Raw genomic sequence first — 20700 nt, 5'->3', positions numbered from 1 at the left:
TCTCAGACAGCCAGAAGGAAAAGAGAATGAGGATTCTCATCCACTTGTGTACGTAAACTGAGCGCTCAGGCCAGGAAGAGGGTCTCGTCTTCTTTCTGGGGACCCAGCGTAATCACAGGGGTCTTCCTCCTTTGGACAGAAACCAAATGGTGCAGTCTTGAGTCCTTGTCTTTGGCAGAGTTTTCACATAGCTATGGCTCTTCAAAAGGTCTAGATTCTTATCAGTCCTGAAGGTCTTACTGACACTGACAGCTGTAGAAGTGGAACAGGACTTCTCATTTCCTTGGCAGATAGAAGCAGGGTCTTTAGTTCCTGTGAAGAAGAGGCGCCATGATGCTGTGGAGGACCCGCTGGTTGGGATTCAGGGTCTAGTCTCAGTGCAGTTAGTAGTCATTTGGGCAAATGACTCGACTGTTGGGGCCTCTTTTTTGCTTGTTTTTTCATTACAAAATGATTTCACCAGAGTTTGCAGACTGTAGTGTAAATGATTGAAGAGAGCAAGGAGGAGGAAAAACACCACCATAAATGAGAATAAAAGGCGACTGACCTGTGACCATGGTACTGGGGAGAATGGAGAACGGTAGGGACTGTGGTAAACTGAAGAACATTGTTTCCCATTGGAAGAGGGAACTGCTGTTTAGCTAGAAGTCTGGATTTTGATGTGAAATATCTCAATTAAAAAACACACAGCGCAGGACAAACAACACGATTTGAGCATATTCTGCCTGTGGGCCACCAGTTGGCTGCCAGCTTGTAGCCTCAGACCTGTGGTCTCTCACCCAGTCCTAATGAGCTATAAAATTCTGCGATTTTTTTTTCATCAGCCATGGTGCTGTAACTGTCAAGGACAAACAAATACAACTTGTTCTCCAAAAAGGGCTGTGTTTGTAAGTGGCAGCATCATTTGTAAGATATTAAATATTTTACAGTTCTTCTATATTTTCATTTGTGTTTCTGGAATTTTTACACTTATATACTCTAACAATTGATAGGAGCCCTGGTGGTGCAGTGGCTAAAGCACTCGGTTGCTAACTGAAAAATCGGCAGGTCTAACCCAGCAGCGTCTTTACAGAGGAAAGATGTGGTGGCCTGCTTCCATTAAGGTTCCGATCTTGGAAATCCCATGGGGGCAGTTCTACACTGTCCTGTAGGGTCACTATGGGTTGGAATTGACTTGACGGCACCCGGTTTTAACATTTGATAACCACAACAACTTTATGACACAAATACTAATTCTTAGTCTCATTTTACAGATGAGACAATTTAGGCCTACTCAGAAAAAAACCCAGTGCTGTAGAGTCGATTCCAACCCAGCCTAGAGAGGTTAAATGATTTGCCAAAAGTCATTTAGTTAGTTAGTGACAGGTCAGCAATTCTAGCCAGGCCCCCTGGCTCCCAAGCTCATGTTCTTCTAATATTCTCCTTCTCATATTCAGCATGTGTTTTGAGCTGTTCGACCTGCCCACCATGCTCTTTCTTCCTTCTTCACGTTCCTGGTTCCTTTTCATCCTCCAGGTTACTGTTTCAACATCTCCCCCACTGGAGACCTCCCCCTGACCACTCTAGCATTAGTTCTTCTGCCGTTCTCTATCTTGGATTCTGTTTATTTTCTTTATGGCATTCATCACAATTTGTAACTGTCCTGATTGGGTTGTTTACTTACATGTTTTGTTTTTTTTTTAATCAGTTTCCCCTGCTAGCAGGGAAGTGCTGGTTCATAGTAGATGCTCAGTAAATGTGCTGAGTAAGTGTGTATCTGTGTGTGTGGAGGTGATTGCTGGCAGAGTCCCTCCCATTCAAATATGGATTAGTGGAAGGGGTGGGGAAGACAAAGGTGTCTTACTGTAATTTGGCTCCACATTAGCTTTCTTCACCTCCCCTCCCTGCCCTACTATTGGCTCCCCCCTTTTCCTGTGCCTTTTAGTTCTTGTTGACCATGCCACCATTTTCCTAGGTACCCAAAGGTGGGAGCCTACCCCTGGCTACTGAAGTGATCAAGAGCCCGGCAGTCCCTCCAGCCCTGGAGAAGAAGCCACAGGTGGCCTACAAGACCGAGATCATTGGAGGGGTGGTGGTACACACACCCATTAACCAGGTGCTGGGGCTTGGGACTGCAGGGGGTCATGATGGCATGCATGGTAGTGTCTTTGGTGTACCCCATGCCATGCACAGTACTGGACTGGAGAAGAGAGTGATTTGAGAGGAATGGAGCTAGTGCAGATGGGGTGGTCAAGAAAATACAGGGCAGGGGTGAGTAATAGTAGTGCAGAAATTGAGGCCGTCTTCTCTTGATGTGTGGTCAATACATAGGAGATGAGTGTTTGTCAAAGCCCATGGGAAATGGTGCTGAGGAAGACAAGGGAGGCTGGAAATAAGCCGCCTGTCCTGCCTCCCATTCGTGTGCTTATCCCCTCCTCTGGTTTGCTTCTCTGTCCTTCCCTCTTCCCTGGGTCTCCCCAACCTCTCTGAGCATTGTTCTGTGAAAGCACACAGTATGGTGCCTGATGGGAGCAAAGTAAACGTTTATTTTCTTGTTTATTTTTTCTTTGACTAACAGAGGGGCAGAGAGGCAAGAGGCTTGGCCAGAGGGGGTTGGGTGGGGAGTGTGACTGGGTAGAGGAGCGAGAGGGAGGTGCTAATCTTGACACTGTTGCCTTGTAGAATGGTGGGGATGGGCAGGAAGGGAATGAGCCAGGGTCCCACGCCATCCTTCGAAGGTCTCAGAGTTACATCCCCACGTCAGGCTGCCGTACTTCCACCGGGCCTCCCCTCATTAAGAGTGGCTACTGTGTGAAGCAAGGGAATGTGGTGAGTGTCAGCACAGGGGCCGGATTGGGATTCTGGTGACTCCTCAGAGCCAGTGGGCGTGGAGGTAGTAGAGGGAGAGGAGATTGAGAAGAGGAGCTCTGGTTCTCCATGCTAGCAAGAGCTCAAACCATTAAGAGGTTTGGAGCCATACAGTCTCCCAGCATGTCAGAAATATCATCCCTGATATGGAAAAGCCTTTGCCCTCACTGAGTGTGGGAGCCTGACTTCCATGGTACTGGGTTCCCCAGGAGACTTGAATTAGAACACCCCTCCAGAATGCTTGGGGCCCCTTCCTAATGTCCTGCCTCTTTATTTTTTATTTCAGCGGAAGAGTTGGAAACGTCGCTTCTTTGCTCTCGATGACTTTACCATCTGCTACTTCAAGTGTGAACAGGTTTGTAGTAGCTTTGGGGCCCTTCTCAGAGGTCATGGAAACTAGGACTCATGAGTACACACCCACGTGAGCATGTTCATGAGTAGAGGCGTGGGCACACACACAGACTTCAAAGGCAACTCTGTCTTATCTCCATCCATCCTGCATGCACATCTTTACAGTGATATTAAAGTGGCCTTAACTTCCTCCCTACCTCTATGCAGTGAGCTGCTCTGTGGTCAAAGCCACAAAGAATTGTCTTAGATTTTTCTTTTTTTCTCTTGATGATTTAGTTTGAAACCTTGGCTTGTTTGCCAGTCTGGTTTTAGCCAACCATCTCTGATAAGAGAAGGGCATCTGCCAGCTGGTCTGGGTTGTGGCATTCTACAGACAGACTGACTTACCCATCTTTCCATGTTTTTTCCACCAGGACCGAGAGCCACTGCGCACCATATTTCTAAAGGATGTTCTCAAGATCCATGAGTGTCTGGTCAAGTCTGGGTAATTGTTGTCTCTGCTTTTTCTTTTCTGATCAGAACCCTTATTTCTCTTCTGAAATGTTCATTTACTTCCCTATTGAGATTCTAGTCAAAAGTCCTCTCCTTCCAAGAGCAAGGGATGGGGCCTGACATCTATTGGCTGACTCACTGCCTCCGAGCTGACACAGTTGTGAGATCACACTGGGCAAGTGTACCCTATTCTCATTGCCTCCTTCTGGCCCCTTCAGAGATGAGCCAACATCAGTATTTTCTGATGGAGAAAAAGGAGGAATATAGAAACGAAGGAGAGAGTGGCGTTCAGATGCTTCACAGGTGTTAGAAGTGGGTTCTCACTCAACGAGAGGCCTGGGGTTCAGCGGGGAGACCGTGCCCTTAGACCACTGACTCCTCAGCATCTGTTCAGATCACTGCTTATGCCCCTGCCTCTTCCCTGAGCTCCTTATGCCTTTTCTTTTCTCCTCCTCTTGACAAAGTCCTTAGTGTCCCATTAACACAAGGATTATTCACAGCAGCTCTGGGTTACTCGTACTGGGCAGGAAGAACAAGTATTTTTAATGTGTTCCTCTTTCCACTAGAGAATGGTTACCTTTCATGTGCCACAGGTGCATAGGACAAGCTTGGGACCTGGGACCCCAAGATAAGAGCTCTCCCATATCCAATACCAAATACAGATGCCATTAGAACTAAGCTATAGCACTCCCAAGTGTACCTGGGCATCTAGGAATCCTCATTCTGGTCCTCAGTTTGTAGTCTCTAGGGACTATGTGTTTGTGTGTCAGTCTCTCCATCCCATGGATGGTGCCTGCAGAGCCAGAGTCATCAGGGAAGCTACTAGCAGCAGGCAGACTGCTCTCTCGTGAAGCTGTCCATGGTAGGCATCGGAGGGTCTTACGTGAAAGCAAAGACTGACCCAAGGAAGCAGGGACTGAAGCACTGTACTGAGTCTTACAGATGCCAGTTACAGAGTAAGGAAGATTAGGAAAGTTCCCAGTGCTAACTTACAATTCATGAATGTAGCTATAGATGGAGATTCCAGAAATGTGGTCCCAGAGGTTGGTAGTTGGGCGAGGCAAGGTTGGGCCTCACTAGATCTCCAGTAATCCTAGATTGCTCCTGGCCCTGTCGACCCTGTAGGGCCTGTCAGGCCACCTGGACATGTTGGGGTGGTTTAGGGAACTAATATAATGTTGAATGCTCAGCATGCCTCTGACTCCTTAAAGCTTTAACATGTCCAGACCCAGATGAAACTTGGAGAGTAAAAGAATTAATTTGTTGAAGACCAGCAGAGAAGGAAGTCCCCAGGGCTCTGCAGCTTCCAGTCCTGTTAGACTACGTGGCCTCCTGCTAACCCAGCCAAGGCCACATTTGAATCGAAAGGCACCATGTAGGCTGAGAAATGGATGTGAAAGGGGTGGAGATATCCTCCCCGCTTTCCTTTCATTTTCTCAGTAGTTGATTTTGTGATTGTATATATGTGTATCAGTAGTTTAAAAGGTTACATTTTAGCCAGAAAGAAAATTATCTCTATTTAGAAACTCAGAAAGTAATAGTAATAATAATAATTAATAAAATGTGTTCCCAGTGACATGCGTGCCAGATACCTTATGTACCTTATAGCTGATCTTTTCAGTGACCAGTTGGATAAGGTAGCCCTCTGCATCTCTGTATTATATTTGGGGTTACAAATGCTCACGAAGTTTGAAATACTGTCCCCCAAATAACTTTTCCCTAAATAGAGTCATGATTTGGTCCCAGGTTCGTCTGACTCCAGCCTTGCTGTTACCTCGTATGTGGATCCTTGGTCTCACACTTTTCCTTTGCCTGGATGCTCATGTCCCTGGCCCAGCCCCTGCCATTTCCTTCCAAGTCCTCATTCATGAAGCCAGCCCTGCCCGTGACCAGTCCTTTCTTGGAATTATTCTAACTCTTGGCGAGTAACACATAGTCTAACATCTGAATGTGTAGCCTTGCATTGTTAAGCTCTTTTTTGGGGGTAGGAATTAGTTCTTTCATTCCTTATATATTCCCAGTGGTGAGTGGATACGCACAGCAGGCATTTAACATGGTACATAATTCTGGCTGATGTGAGGTTTGCTACTTAACATCATCTACTTCTTCCTTGCAAGAAGTTGGGATTCCACTTACAGAGCCCACACCCACTTTGAAGCACTTAAAGCCATCTACTCTCCCCTTCCTGTTCTCCTCTTCAGCTTCCTGTCTTCCATGCCCAGTACCATGAGGCACAGAGAAGAAACTTAGTGAAGTTGAGATTGCTGCTTGGGTGGAGGAAGGTTTTAGAAATTGGAAAGTTGGCTTCCTTAGTAGTGGAGTAATTAAAATCATAGGCTCTGGAGTCAGACATGGGTTCAGACCCTGTTTATGCAACTTACTAATTCAGGCACCACTGTCACTTAACGTCTCTGAACCTGAGTTTCCTTGTCTATAAAATGGGGAAAGTCATACCTGCTTTCTTGGATTGTTGAGAAGATTGAAACAATACACGAAAAAGCACTTGAAATAGTGCTTCATACAAAGCACTTCATATGTCTTAATACCTGTTGCCATCGAGTCAATTCCGACTCACAGTGACCCTGTAGGAAGAGTAGAACTGTCCCATGGGGTTTCCAAGGAGTGCCTGGTAAATTTGAACAGCTGACCTTTTGGTTAGCAGCCGTAGCTCTTAACCACTACGCCACCAGGGTTCCCATATATCTTAGCCATTAAAAAAAAAAAGAAAACTGTAGAAATTGAGGGGTGTGGTGGATATTAGGTAGGAGGTTTTGGAGGAAAAGGTGCATAATCTTGTTAGAACTAACAGGGAGGTCCATGATGGCACAGCCTCCTGAGACCTCCTAGAAAATAAGGCCAGAGGAACCCATCAGTGTTTTTAGGGGCAGGGGCTGAAGGAGAAAAGGCCTGGGAGACCTCCACCCTCCTTTTTTTATGATGGAGGGCACTAGTGTCTTGTCTTAGGACAAATCAAATCGTCAGTGTGTGCGCCAGCATGCCTGGTAACGTTCTTTCTCTTTCTCTGTCTAGTGATCTCTTAATGAGAGACAACCTCTTTGAAATAATAACGAGCTCCAGGACCTTCTACATACAGGTAAAGTGCTCACTCGGAGAAGACTTTAAAGTTCCGTGTCTGTGAACGGTGTACTCATAGGCGTTGGCCTTTCCTTTGCTTTCTCTTTTATTTTTGTTCGAAGTTTCTAGGTGGTAAATTTAGCCCCCAGTAGTCAGTCTGAAGTCCCATTTTATTCTAAACAGGATGTTTGCCCAAAACCTCTCAACCATATAAATCACAAAAGCAGGTTGAGCCACCATGCTGGGGAATGTGAGTTTGTACCAGCTGCTCTCAGCTGCTGGGCTCCAACTAAGCAGAGAAAAGGAGAACTGGTCAACGATTTCACTTCTCCTTTGCAGAGTATTTATAAGCCCAGTTATGTGTGTGGACATCACTGTGTGCGGAAGGACAAAAGCACAGAGGGCCCTGTGCAGGCACCAGGTGCAAAGCCCAGCTGCACAGAGAAAGCCATTGTTTGGGCTCTGACGGTTCAGTTATCAGAAGCTTCTTCCCTCCACCCACGGCTTTGGAGTTCTCCCAACTCTGAAAATCATAGGCGCTGGAAAGGCAGATTTCCAACCAGGGCCGAGACTTTCAGGCTAAAGCGCTAGCAATCCGCAGAGCATGCCCAAATTCATGCAGCATTATGGTAGTATTGGATTTCACCTCTAGTGGTGCAGTGGTTAAGCGCCCAGCTGCTAACCCAAAGGTTGGCAGTTCAGACCTACGTGCTGCCTTGCAGGAGAAGGATGTGGCAGTCTGCTTCTGTAAAGACGACAGCCTTGGAAGCCCTATGGGGCAGTTCTGCTCTGTCCTATAGGGTCGATATGAGTTGCAATTGACTTGATGGTAACAGGTTGGTGTTACAATAGACGGGTAGTGTGTTGTTTCAAATGTGAGGCTCCCCAAGCAAAGCTTTTCAGGGTTCCCAGTTCTCTTCTCTGCTCCAGGTGTTTTTCCCCACTTAGCACCCTCCCTACCACAGTGAGCCGGGTCCTCCCTCATTTCTTGGGTAGCAGCTCTGGTTGTCTGGACTACTCTGAGCCTATCCTCCTGCCTGAGCCCTGCAGACATACTTACAGCCTTAGTCATCTGTGGGTTTTATTCATTCAGACAAGCGCATGCCATTCAGGAAGAAATGGCATCAGGGAGGCTTGGAAACAAAGGAGCTGTGGAAAGGGCTGACATGGGATTGAGAGCCACTTATTCGCTGTTACCGTTGACATTCAGGGACAAGGATTTAAACTGTGGGCACAACAAAAGAGTTTCCAGTTCTTGCATTCAACAGATATTTGTAAGCACCCACAGGGTGCCAGGCATTCTGCCACATGCTGGGGACCCTGTGTTACACAGGACAGACCCTAAAGAAGGAGATGCAGTCAAATAAACAGGCAATCAAACCAGTGTGATGAGGGAAGAGGCTCCAGTAGGTGAAGTACAGGGAATTTCTTATGACAGTGAGACTATTCTATAGGATACTGTAATGGTGTTTGTCAAAACCCATAGAACTTCACAGCACAAAGAGTGAATCTTAATATCTGCCAGTTTAGGAGGCCAGGGGATCACAGGATGGAATGCATCCTAGGGCAATAGAAAACGAACAAAAGAACAGCGTGAGTGCAGGTTGCCCTGGGAACTTCCGGAAGGAAGACACATCTAAGCTGTTTCAGCTGGGGAAAGAGTGTCCCAGGCAGAGGGAACCGCGCATATAAGAAAAGCTTAGAGACAAAAGAAGCATAGAGCACAAAGAGGCTGGAGAGCTAAGTATGGTGGACCCATAGCCTTGTATGTCTTGTTAGAGAACTTATATTTTATCCTGAGAGTGAGGATCCTTAGCGATTAAGCTAGGGGAGTGACCTAACCAGATTTTCCCTTTCAAAATATTACTTGGGCAACTTAGTTAATTCTCAGAGCCTTTGATTTTCTCGTCTGTAAAATGGAGATGATGACTTCAACCCTGGCCCTTTTAATGATATAAAAAAACCAAAGGCCCTTTGCCATCAAGTTGATTCTGGCTCGTGACAACCCCATGTGTTATAGAATAAACTGCTCCGTAGGGTTTTCTTGGCTGTAATTTTTATGGAAGCAGTTTGCCAAGTCTTTATTCTATGAATCTGCTGGGTAGGTTCGAACTGCTAACCTTCAGGTTAGCAGCCAATTGTAAATTGCTTGCACTGCCCAATGCAATACAGAGCACAGATGAGAAAAGGTGTTCTGAGTGGCTCTGACTCTAGTAACAGAAACTAGAGAGATCAGTTCGAAGACTGGAATAATTGAGATGAGGGATAAAGGAAGTCTAAACTAGGATGGAGGGAGAAAAGTAGAAAATTCGAGAGATTTTAAAAAGGTAGACTTTCTAGGACTTGGGAGTTGGGTGGTTTTGGAAGTCAAAGGAGAGTGGAGAGAGAAGGATAATGACCAGATTTTAGGCTTGAGCCTCAGCGTGGCCGATGGCAACAATCACTGCGGTAAGAGCAGGGGAGGAGGTACTGTTGGGGGGAGAGGTAAGGTTAGCGTGGGGGGTTCTGAGTTTATAGTGCTTGTGGGACATCCAAGGAAGATTGGATATACAGTGCCTGACACATTGGTGGTACTAAATAAATACTTGTCAAATGAACAACTGACTCTGCTAGTTAAGAATTCAGGAGAGAGCTTTGGAGTGGAGATAGTGATTTGGAAGATATGAAACTCATCCAGAAAATGTTCAAGACATTCTACCATCTGCATGAGTATGTGCACATTAATCAGAAGCTTCTGATCACTTCTATTTTCGTTTGTCTTCTACTCCTCACATTTCTGGTATACCCTGAATAAATAAATGAGTGAATAGACAAATATGTTAAACTAAATCAGCAGTTACCAGACTTGTTGGTCTCAAGACCCCTTTATACACAAAAAATTTTGAGAACTGCAAAGAGAAATTTAAAGAATAGTTATTAATTCATTTAACAATAGCAACTGTAAACCCATTACATATTAATATATGTAACGTATTTTTAATGGCTGGCTTAATAGGAGACAGCAGGATTTTCATATCTGCTTCTGCATTCAGTCTATGGCCATATGTGATTTTGACTGAAGCAGATGAAGAAAATAGGACCTCACTCAGATGCATATTTGGGAAAAGTAGGAGTATTTTAATAGCATTTTCAAACAATTGTGAATCTTCTTAATTTGATTTAACACCCAAATTTGACAAATTATAATTTCTTAATGGTTAGGTAAAGCGTAGAATAGGAAACCATGTCAGTCAACTTCCATATTCGTATATTAAAATCCATCGGTCAGCTTTGCATCTTGAATGGATCCTTTTTACCCATACATGATTTTATAGCATTTTGTAATTCATTGCTTCAAAAACCATTGCATTTGGAAATAAGTGATCTCTGAGGGAGTATGTAGATCTTTGGAATGTTGACACGTTTTATTATATAATGTAAAAAAAAGAAAGATCACCCTTATTAACATCACCACCAGTATCATCAGGAAAGTCTTCAAGTATGGAAAGCTGCCAAGTTTTCTGAAATTCTAAGTTTTATTTTGAAAGTTCAAAATTTATCATGGTCAAAAAAAAAAAAAAAATCTGTCCTGATTTTCCTTGATATAACAGACTTATTTCATTCGTTTTTGAGAAAGAGCCTGTCAGATACCTAATTCTGAACAAGCTTGACTGACAGTTTGTCTGTCAGTCATTTGTTCCAAGTAAAAATTGTGTTTCATGGAAGAAGGGAAAGAATATAATGGCGTTAAGGTGTTCCGGCAGTTTTACCCACCATTGCGGAAGTGACGTTCTGACCCGCTTCTGAAGGTTGTGCTCAGTAAATCTGCGAGAAAAAACCCTGCATCCTTGGTACCTAGGAAAACTAGACCAGAGGTGAAATAGGGAAGATGTAGGTGAAATAAACAAACTCTTTGGGCAGCAGAAAAAGTTCTGGGCAACAGAATAGGTCTAGATTCTGACTACTTAGATATTGGTCATTTACTTGTAACATTTATGTGTTGTTTATACCCTGTGATCCCTCGCATTGTAGTAGTCTTTTTCTGTTAATAAAGAGCTACCATCCACCCAGAGGTACCTTGGAAGAAAGGCCCGGAGATCTACTTCTGAATGATCACAGCCTTTTAGAACCCCGTGAGCATCGTTCTACTGTAAAACTTACGGTGTCACCATGAGTTGAAATCAACCTGATGGCAGCTTTTTTTTTTTTTTTTAATTGAACACTTAGACGTCCCAGGCACAGTGCTAAGCATTTTACAGGCAGCATATTATTGAATTCTCAGCAGTCTATATGGCCATCTCCATTTTAAAGAAACCGAGTCTCTGAAGGTTAAATTTTTTGTCTGAGGTCGTATTGTCGGATTGACTGGGAGGTACCAGGTGCTGAAGCAGAACCCACTCACTTGTGTCCTTTAAGAACACCCTGGTCTGCAGATGCATATGGGTGGGGAGGGGAGAGAATGGGGAGTTACTGTATTTTTACAGAAATAACACACGCCTTCTACATTTGTTTGCCAACCACATATACTTCCCCACCTGCGCCTGGGGACTGGATTTTTGTTTGGGGGTGATGACAAACCGTTTTGGAAATGGATAGTGGTGACGGAGACACAGCATGGTGAATGTGATTAATGTCATTGAATTGTACACTTAAGCGTGGCTGAAACAGCAATTTTTTTGTGGTACGTATTTTACCGCAATTAAAAAAAAAAAAAAAACAGCCTGTTCCAGAACCCAAGATATAGAGGATATGACCATAGTCAACCAGAGAAGTTCAATTTTTTTTTTTTTTGTATCAGGAAAGACCAGCTTGTGGTAACTGGGCGCCTTGGCAGATGGATCATGGTGACAGTGTTGCAGGATCTAGTAATAATCAGATATCTAAGCAGGCAGAAAGGCAGGCGGTATCAGCAAGCTCGTCAGCAGGTTGGCAGTTCTCAGTTCTGGGCAAGAGTTCAAAATGAGATTTCAATCCCTGGGATACAAAGTACTGACTGACAGGGCAAGGCAGGGGTCACCATTTCCCAGTCTTAGAGGGTCAGGGGTATTAAGGCAGTTTATCAAGAGGAGGATCAGTTATTTGAAATGACAAATGTGGTACAGACTGGTCTTGGTGACTTGGCATAAACCCAGTTGTCAGACTAGGGTGCTATAAGAATTGCAATATGAGAACTCAGAAGTGAGTTGCAGGTGTTGGACTAATTGAAAAGCCAAATCTGTTGGGGTCAAACCCAGTGCTGTCGAGTCGATTCCGACTCATAGCAACCTTATAGGACAGAGTTGAATTGCCCCAAAGCTTTTCCAAGGAGCGTCTGGTGGATTTGAACTGTGATGTTTTTTGTTAGCAGCCGTAGCTCTTAATCACTATGCCAACAGGGCTCCAAACTTTTTAAATACCTACTGTTGAATTTAGCCTAAAAGGTGAATGACATCCCTGGAACCGTGCAGTATACAGCTTAACACCATCATCTATAACAGGGGTCTGTCTGAAGATAGGATTGTTTCTTGGGAAGAAGGCAAGGGTTATCAGCTGTTGGGAAAGGAGACTGCAGTGGTTGGAAGTAGAATGAAGAAGGAGCTGCCTAAAATTTTTGGATAGGGGCAGCGGCAGTAACCAGAGGTGGATACCAGAAGTCTTGCGTTGATGGCCTCTAGGATTCATTACTTCAGACCATTGCAGGCTGTACAGTGCCAGGCTTACAGTAGGTACTCAGTAAAAGCTCAGTGGACTGCAGTAAAATAGCAGCCCGCGATTATTCTTTAATACCCCTTTCCGCTTTCACCTCGAAAACTGCCCTCAAAGACAGAAGCCCTTTTTCTTTTGAACCAAGCTTTAAAAACAAATGCGCGTGCACGCACACCAGGAGGAGATGAAGGAATGAGCTTGGCACTTTCCTTTTTGTTCCGCTGAGTTTTAAGCATTTTTTTCTCTTAATAGGTCACCATGGTGTGGTTGGGGTTCAACTCTGTTTTTAACCTCTGGTTCATGAAGCCGCTTGTGTGGTTTGAAGATATTTTTGAGATTTTGATGAAAGCTAAGTACATGCTTTCCATAAAAGATAGATACATGCACACACCCCCAATTTTTTTTCATATAACTTTTAGGGTTTCACTGAGTTGTTTCCAGTCAATCCTGTTCTTAAAACTACTGATGGAGGTTGTGATCTTTAACTCCAAGGTGACTTTTGCAGGTTAGAGTGCATACAGCAATATTCCATTTCTTTCCTTGTGGAATCAATTATAATACCTGCTTATCTATTTGAATAATTTTTAAAAATAATTTTTAAAAACACTTACCAGAGGCTAGCTTTTATTTTCCTGGCTGTGGTTAACGCACTTGGCTGCTAACCAAAAGGCTGGCAGTTCAAACCTACCAGCTGCTCTGCAGGAGGAAGATAGGGCAGTTTGCTTCTATAAAGATTTATAGGCTTGGAAACCCTACTGGGCAGTTCTACTGTCCTGTAGCGTTGCTGTGAGTTGGGATCAACTCATTGCAGTGTTTTTTTTTTAATTAATTATTAAATGTTTTAATGAAGAGATTTAATTATTTTATCTATCATATTAGCAAAGATTAAAAATTTAATATCCAATTATAGCAAGGGTGCACATGAAAAAAATCATATCGTTGGTAGATATGTAAACACAAATCTCTGGTCATATGTAACAAGTGCCTTAAAAGAATATACACTCTTTAATCCAGTAATTGTCCTGGGTACTTAGGAATCATAAGTATGAAAAATGCTTTAAGTACAAAGGTGTGCATAGCAGCATTACTTATATTAGAGAAGAATTGCAAGAAGTATAAATGCTTAAGAAGAGAGGATTGGGTGAGAAAACCATGGTATATCCACTTGATAGACTATTATGCATCTACTAAAGACGTTTGCAAAGATGTTTGATAACAGAGCAATATACTTGGTGTATTATTACCTGAAAAAATCAAAATCAAGATTTTTATATATACGTATATATATTTTTTAAGGAAAACAAAGATAAATGAATTGGAAAAAAAGACTGGAAAAATGTCAGTTGTTAATCTGTCAGGTTTTTGGAGGTTTTAGGAGATTTTAATTTTTTATCTTGCAGCATTCTGTTTCCTATATATTATCCTTAATGAGCACTTACAACTTTAAAATAGAAAAAGGAAAACAAATTAATAAATCTTACTAGGTAGTCATCCAAGAATAACGGTTTATATTGGGAGTCTTGTGCTTAAGTCTACAGATGTTTTCTGTGATTTTAAATTTTGTGTTTCAGTGATTGCTGGCTGAGTGAAGACACCAAGGCTTGTCGTGTGGTAGTTCCTAGAGGCGAGGTAGTTAAAGGACAATCAGATATGGCCTGTAGTTTGTGGGGTAACATCTGACATGGTGGGGGTACTTTACTAGGGTGGTAGAAGGAATAGAAGTAGTTTAACGCCCCTGGGAATTGATTACTGGATTGTCATCATGGGGGATTTTCCAGTCTGTTTAATGGAAATGCCAGATCTCCTGTGTAAAACTGATGCGAGAGATATTTGTCTCTTCCTCAGCTCCCATCTCGATCTTTCCCCCTGCCTTCTAGCATTCTCCTACCAAATCATCTTCTGTTTCCCTTAGGAGGGAAATCTCTAATAATGCTTTGGTACAAATTGTCTTAGTTATCTAAGTGCTGCTGTAACAGAAATACCACAAGTGGATGGCTTTAGCAAAGAGAAGTTATTTTCTCACGGTTTTTTTTTTTTTAGTAGGCTAGACGTCCAAATTCAGGGCATCAGCTCCAGGGTAAGGCTTTTTCTTACTGTTGGCTCTGGAGGAAGGTCTTTCTCATCAATCTTCCCCTGGACTAGGAGCTTCTCTGTGCAGGCACCCCAGGTCCAAAGGATGTGCTCCGCTCCTGATGTGGCTTTCTTGGTGGTATGAGGTCCCCCTGTCTCTCTGCTTACTTCTCTCTTTTATCTCTGTAGAGATTGCCTCAAGACAGAACCCAATCCTGTAGGTTGTGCCCTGCCTCACTAACACAACTGCCACCCATCCTCCCTCATTAACATCATAGAGGCAGGATTTACAACATACAGGAAAATCACACAATATGGGGAATCATGGCCCAGTCCAATTGATACACACATTTTTGGAGGGACATAATTCAATCCATGACACAAATGATCAATTTAATTACCTCCATCTCATTCAAATTCAGACTAAGTTTTTTTGCTTCCCTTATTTGATCCTGATGATTTGATCCTTTAAGGTAGGAATTATTTGCAGTTTTGAGAATGAGGAAACTGAAAAAAAAATTATCAGTGAGAGGGCAGCACATGGTGGAATTTAAGACTTCATTCGTGTCCCTCAAATCATAGAATAATAAAATAATAGTAACAGCTAATACTTAGGGAGCCCTTACTTTGTACCAGGCACCGTTCTAACTGCTTTACATAAATGAGCTCATCGAATTCTCCCAGCAGTTCCATTTGCAGACTAGGTTAGCTCTCATCTTAGTAAAGTATTGCCTGGAAGACCTCCAAGATTCTTGGAAACCTGGCCATGGTTATCTTTTTGGACTAGGATGGATTTGCCTTTGTCTTGGGAAAACAGCAGGCTGTCAAATAACCGGAAAGAGTCAAGGGAGAGAGAGCGCCTGGGTCAAGGTGCAGCTGTAGTGTGTGAGAGAGGCGTTCACTCAGGCACTCGTTGCTACATCCTTTTTGACCTAGTGTGCCGGGGTATGAAACTGTTTGCCTTGCAAGTGTGTCCTGCACACATCTAACCAAGGAGGTTTGTTCTAGGTGACAGGAAAGGGGTGGGGATGCAAGTTTGAGATTAAAAAAAAAAAAGGTTATGTCTTATCTTGATATAATGCAAAGAGCAGGAGTCATTTCTGGGATGTGGAAAGTGAAGGGTAGAAATTGAGGACTTTGCTGGCTGGACTGTGGCGTCTGCATATACATATATGCACATGCATGAAAATGCACCCTTGTGTGTTTGCATGAGACTGTTTCTTAGGGGAGGGTGCAGTGGGACAGAGGGAGGTTAACAAAATGTAAACTTTTGGAGGTCAGGGGTTCAATCCTGGTCTTATCTCGTGCCTGCACCTAATGCAGTATGTGACACTGAGTAGGGCACTTAGTAAAGGCTGACTACAGTTCAAGTGCCGTGGAGTCAATTGTGACTCATTGTGACCCTATATAGGCAGGGTAGAACTGCCCATAGGGTTTCCTAGGCTGAATCTTTAAGAAAGCAGATTGCCAGGTTTTTTCTCCCGTGGAGTGAGTGGTGGATTCGAACTGCTGACCTTTCCTTTAGCAGCCAAGTGCTTTAACCATTGCTCTGCCAGGGCTGCTTACTTGAGCTAAACCCCTATAAAGCTGGAAACTGCTGAGAACTCAGATGGCTCCAGGCTCCCTTGGTATGTCACATTAAGCTGTTTGCATTTCCTTCCTATCTTCACAGAGCTGCTGCTGCCCCCTTCTGGGGTTGGTGGGTTGTTACTGATACTTTTTAACTTTAGTTTGTCCTTCATGTTGTTAAAAACTTGAATCTGCAAATCCAGCCACTTTTGAGGCCTGGATGGAGATTCGAAACACACCCGAGGTCTTGCTTTGACTCCATCGGTAGCTTGTGTTTTGAGAGAATCCCTGTTTTTGGAGATAATACATAATCAAAGGGATTTGCAAGGAGTTTGGCTTTAATGGGGCTGGGGTTGAAAATGGGATGACTCTGTTGAGGTAATTCTAGTAGAAAGATGACTGCATTGAGAATCAGGAGAACTCAAAGCTAGATCAGCTATACAACCTTGAGCACTGGTTTTCTGGGCATCATTTTTCTCTTTTGTAAAAGTAGGGGAAACCCTGGTGGCATAGTGGTTAAGCTCTACAGCTGCTAACCAAAGGGTCAGCAGTTCGAATCCACCAGGCGCTCCTTGGAAACTCTGTGGGGCAGTTCTACTCTGTCCTATAGGGTCGCTATGAGTTGGAATCGACTCGACGGCACTGGGTTTGGTTTTTGGTTTGGGTAAAAGTAGGAGGCTGGACCAGGCTAGTTGTTTTCCAGAGGGGATGATGGACTTCAACAAGGGTGGGGTTTAGGCACCAACCCCTTCCACCCCCAGCCTCTCTTCCACTTCAGAAGAGTTCCCTTTTAAGCTATTTTGTATATTGAGTGTTGTCTTGGTTTCCTGCTTGCTGCTGTAACAAAAATACCAGAAGCAAGTGGCTTTTAAAGAACAGAAATATTTTTTCTGTTAGGCTCAGGAGACTAGAAGTCTGAATTCAGTGTGTGGCTCTAGGGGGAGGTCTTCATTGTCTATTTCAGCTTCTAGTAGCTGGCAATCCTTGGAGTTTCTAGGCTTTTAGATTGATCTGCCTCCATCGTTATCAGATTGAGTCTGTCTTCTCCCTCCTTGTCTCTGTGTCAGCGCTGCTCCTATAACCCAGAAGTGACGAGCTGTAGGACGCACTCTACACTGATATGGCCCCATTAACATAAGAAAGAAAACCCTCTTTCCAAACATTCATAGGTATACCCCTTACCCTTGAGTTGATTCTGGCTCATTTCGAACCTGTTCCAACATACGTTTTTTGTAATAGGTATCAAATAAGATTTTGCAGGAAAAAAATTATCCTCAAAAGTTGGAAAGCCACTGGACTAGATGGTCTCTGAGGTCCCTTCCAGCTCTAATAGTGTGATTTTATGAACTGCAAAACTGAGTCAGAGCTGAAAGCTGAAATAACAGTGCAAAAAATCTGTCTCTATAATGCTGCGGATGTTTTGCAGGCTGACAGTCCCGAAGACATGCACAGCTGGATTAAGGAGATTGGGGCAGCTGTCCAGGCCCTCAGATGCCACCCCAGAGTAAGTCACTTCCTTTCTATTGCACGGTTAGTGTCAGCTTAGAGATGAATTCTCCTTGAGTGGGCATGTCTTATTTGGTGATGTAGGCAAGCAGCCCCGTCCCTGGATGCAGCTGAAGCCCCAAACTGTCGTGTTTGTTTTTCTCGTTCTACTGATTTGGGCCCAAGTTTTTATTTTCTGTTTTTTGGTTATGGGAGGAGGTGAGGTAGGTTTAGGTAGAGATGCAGAGTCTTTGATGTGTCCTGCAAGTCTCACTGGCTGGCAGATCTTGACACCAAGGTCAGACACACCTGGAGTAAATTCTGATGAATGTATTTGATTTATGTAGACAAGGGTCGCTGGGCTCACAGGGTGGTATTCTGGGTTGGTGCTTTTCCTGGGGCTCTGAGGGTAAACAGTGTCAGGCAAAAAAAAAAAAAAAAAAAGCCATTACTTTTCTTTGCCTCTTTATTTTTCCAGGAAATGTCCTTTTCTAGATCGATTTCTTTGACTCGACCTGGAAGCTCCAACCTCTCAGGTGTGCCGAACTCTATTGTGTACAGAGGGCGGCCACCTGTGGAAGAGAAAAAACCCCTCTGCAAAGCCCCTTCTGCGGCCTCCTCCTGGCAACCCTGGACACCTGTCCCCCAGGCCAGGGAAAAGCCGCTTCCAGCTGAAGAGACTCCCGAGGACTCTTTGTTCACACCTCGACTTGGGGAGAGCAAAACTGCTGGGGTGTTGCTGAGCTCCCGGATAAGGCATAGATCGGAGCCCCAGCACCCTAAGGAAAAACCATTCATGTTCAACCTTGATGATGAAAATATACGGACCTCTGATGTGTGACAAGGCACAGGGCCATGGGAGGGAGGGAGGAGTCAAGAGAAGGAGGCCATGAACTGGTTTCTCTACCTTGTTGGGGGACACTCAGAGGCACTCATATTCCTGTGGATTCTCTGTGGGAGGGGCCCATCCTGCAGGCATTTTTTTTTTTTTTTTAAATATCAATGCAGAGTATTTAATTTGGGAAAATCAGTAGGTTAGACCTGTAGATATGCTCAGTAGAGAGCAGGTTGCCTCTCACTGACTAATTCCAAGGTCTTCCTGGTGAGGGGTTATTTTAATACCTCCTTTCCAGAGGAGGTTGGGAGTCCAATTTCACCCCTAACCAGATTTTATTTCCTTGTCTTTGTTTTTGTTTCTTCATTTGGTTTTCAGGCCAGGTCCCAGCTCTTAGGCCAATCATCTGGTTTTATCCTATTCCTGTTTATTGGCCGAAGTTTGACTGTGAAATAGGAGGGGGTGGTTACTGACCCCACTGAAACGAGGTGGTAGGGTCAGTGGGAGACTCAGCTTGACTGGGATCCATTCTGAGGGAGGTCTCAAAGCCTGAGGGGCAGGGCTAGAAGGTGCCCCTCAGAATGTCTACTTGGGCAGACCCCCCCAGGGGACCTCAAAAGGGAAGAGAAAGGTACCTTTTGTCAGGTATGGGGAATAATTCAACCCTAGTACATCATCAACAGTTTCAGAAATTACTTTTGTTCACTTCTAGATGCTCTTTTCTAGAAGTCCAAATACTGTAGAGTCCTCATTGGGATGTGAGTGACAGACCTACCCACCCAGTTTCTGTGTCAGGCCCCAAGGATGGGTTTATCAGTGTTAAGTGTTATGGTTGTTGAGAACATGGATTGTGTGGAAGGCTGATGAGTGTGTGATCAGTCACATGTGTGATAAGTGAGATCTCTTAGTTCAGAATTTTACATTAGCTCTAAAGCAGGTGCTGTGAAGAGATGGATTATAGGTTGTCCAGTTAAGCTTTTTTGGTCCATGTTTTCCAGGCAGGAGAAAAGATCTATTTTAGCAAAGATTATCTTGAATCCTTGCCTCACAGCTCTTCTCTATATGGGCCATTATTAGTCTAATTTTAATTAGTCTGTATTTTATATCCTGGTAGATTGGCTTTCTTTTTATTCTTTGTGTTGCCTTTTGAATGAAATCTTGTGCGCTTGCATGATCTAACCCTATAATCTCATGTGGTTCCATGTATTTAACAGTTAAGAGATACAAAGGTCATCTTGAGAGAGATTTATTTTTTAATAAAATAGAAACTGAGTCTCGAAACATTGACTTAGAGATGATGAGTTGCTGGCTAGCGATTTGCCAGGTAGAAGAGCATAGGAGATTTGAGTTTCCCACCTAAATTTTAGGATATGCCTTCTTCCATTTGACGGGAAGATACTATTTTCTGTGTCCGTGGAAGAATTTGTCCATCCAGTTTATGTGAGAAATTGCAACCAGGAACTTACTGGGGTTCCCTATAGGGAGAGAGACCTTAGCGCATTTCTGTCTATAATTTGATCAGCTAGATCAATCATATTTTTAAATTAGAAATTAATGACTAGAAGAAGAGACTAAAGGAAACACTTATCTATATAAATTCCCTCTTCTTGTGTCCACATTTAGTATAGAGGCTGAAAACACTTGGTCAGAAAATTCTTAGTAGCTTGAGAGGAATCTTCTTATCCTTCTTTTAGGCTGTATCATATTGATGTCTATGTCACGTTGAGAACTTTTCTTGATACTACTGCATTGGCACTATCCTTAATTTAATGATCTTGGTATCAAAAAGGGAAAGCTACTGCTGAGTCAGTCAGTCTCTCTTCTACAGATTCTAGTATACTTTTTTTTTTGTCAGAAATGCTTAGTTTGTGAATTATTTAATTATGTGTGATTGAGATTACAATAAACTTTGAGTAGCCTGATTTCAAGAAGCCATTCCATATTCTTAAAGCCCCTTGCCTCTGGTTTTACCTTTAAATTTTCTTCAAGAAAAACCTTTGGGCTTGGCAAAGAATTACACGGTATGTGATGTTGAACTAGTGAAAATAAATTAGGAACTTTTGCTATCTCTCCAAACATTCATTGATTTATGGCAGTGTCATCTTTTGGGATTTAAGCTATGAAAAATCTTTTTTAATATACTCTCTGCTAGATTACTGCTAAATTAATTGGCTATTTATAGTAAGCTGATGTTTCGTATTCAGTAAAGTCTATTTTGCAACTGTGTGAAATTAAGCAGACTTATAAATCCAGATTGTATTATCTTGATAGAGGGAAAACAAGGACTCTAACTGGCAAATACTTGGGAATTT

The 20700-nt window shown here is 43.3% G+C and overlaps 1 protein-coding gene across 7 annotated transcripts in view; it reads left to right on the top strand.

Moving 5' to 3' along the window:
- Positions 1-20700, top strand: part of PLEKHA2 (pleckstrin homology domain containing A2) — an 84722-nt gene extending 64022 nt beyond the window's left edge. For 6 of the 7 annotated variants that reach the window (XM_049865380.1, XM_049865379.1, XM_049865382.1 and 3 more), the window contains 7 exons: positions 1955-2095; positions 2662-2808; positions 3134-3202; positions 3612-3682; positions 6721-6784; positions 17495-17572; positions 18032-20700. In XM_049865380.1, the coding sequence (XP_049721337.1) occupies positions 1955-2095; positions 2662-2808; positions 3134-3202; positions 3612-3682; positions 6721-6784; positions 17495-17572; positions 18032-18394 (933 nt within the window). In that variant the 3' untranslated portion in view covers positions 18395-20700. The remainder of the gene's footprint in view (positions 1-1954; positions 2096-2661; positions 2809-3133; positions 3203-3611; positions 3683-6720; positions 6785-17494; positions 17573-18031) is intronic. The other variant, XM_049865384.1, reaches the window with a different exon arrangement.

The sequence above is a fragment of the Elephas maximus genome, chromosome 22, assembly GCF_024166365.1.
Source record: "Elephas maximus indicus isolate mEleMax1 chromosome 22, mEleMax1 primary haplotype, whole genome shotgun sequence".
Taxonomy (NCBI): Eukaryota; Metazoa; Chordata; class Mammalia; order Proboscidea; family Elephantidae; genus Elephas; species Elephas maximus.
The sequence above is the reverse complement of the archived record's forward strand: the minus strand, read 5'-3'. Positions and strand labels throughout refer to the sequence as shown.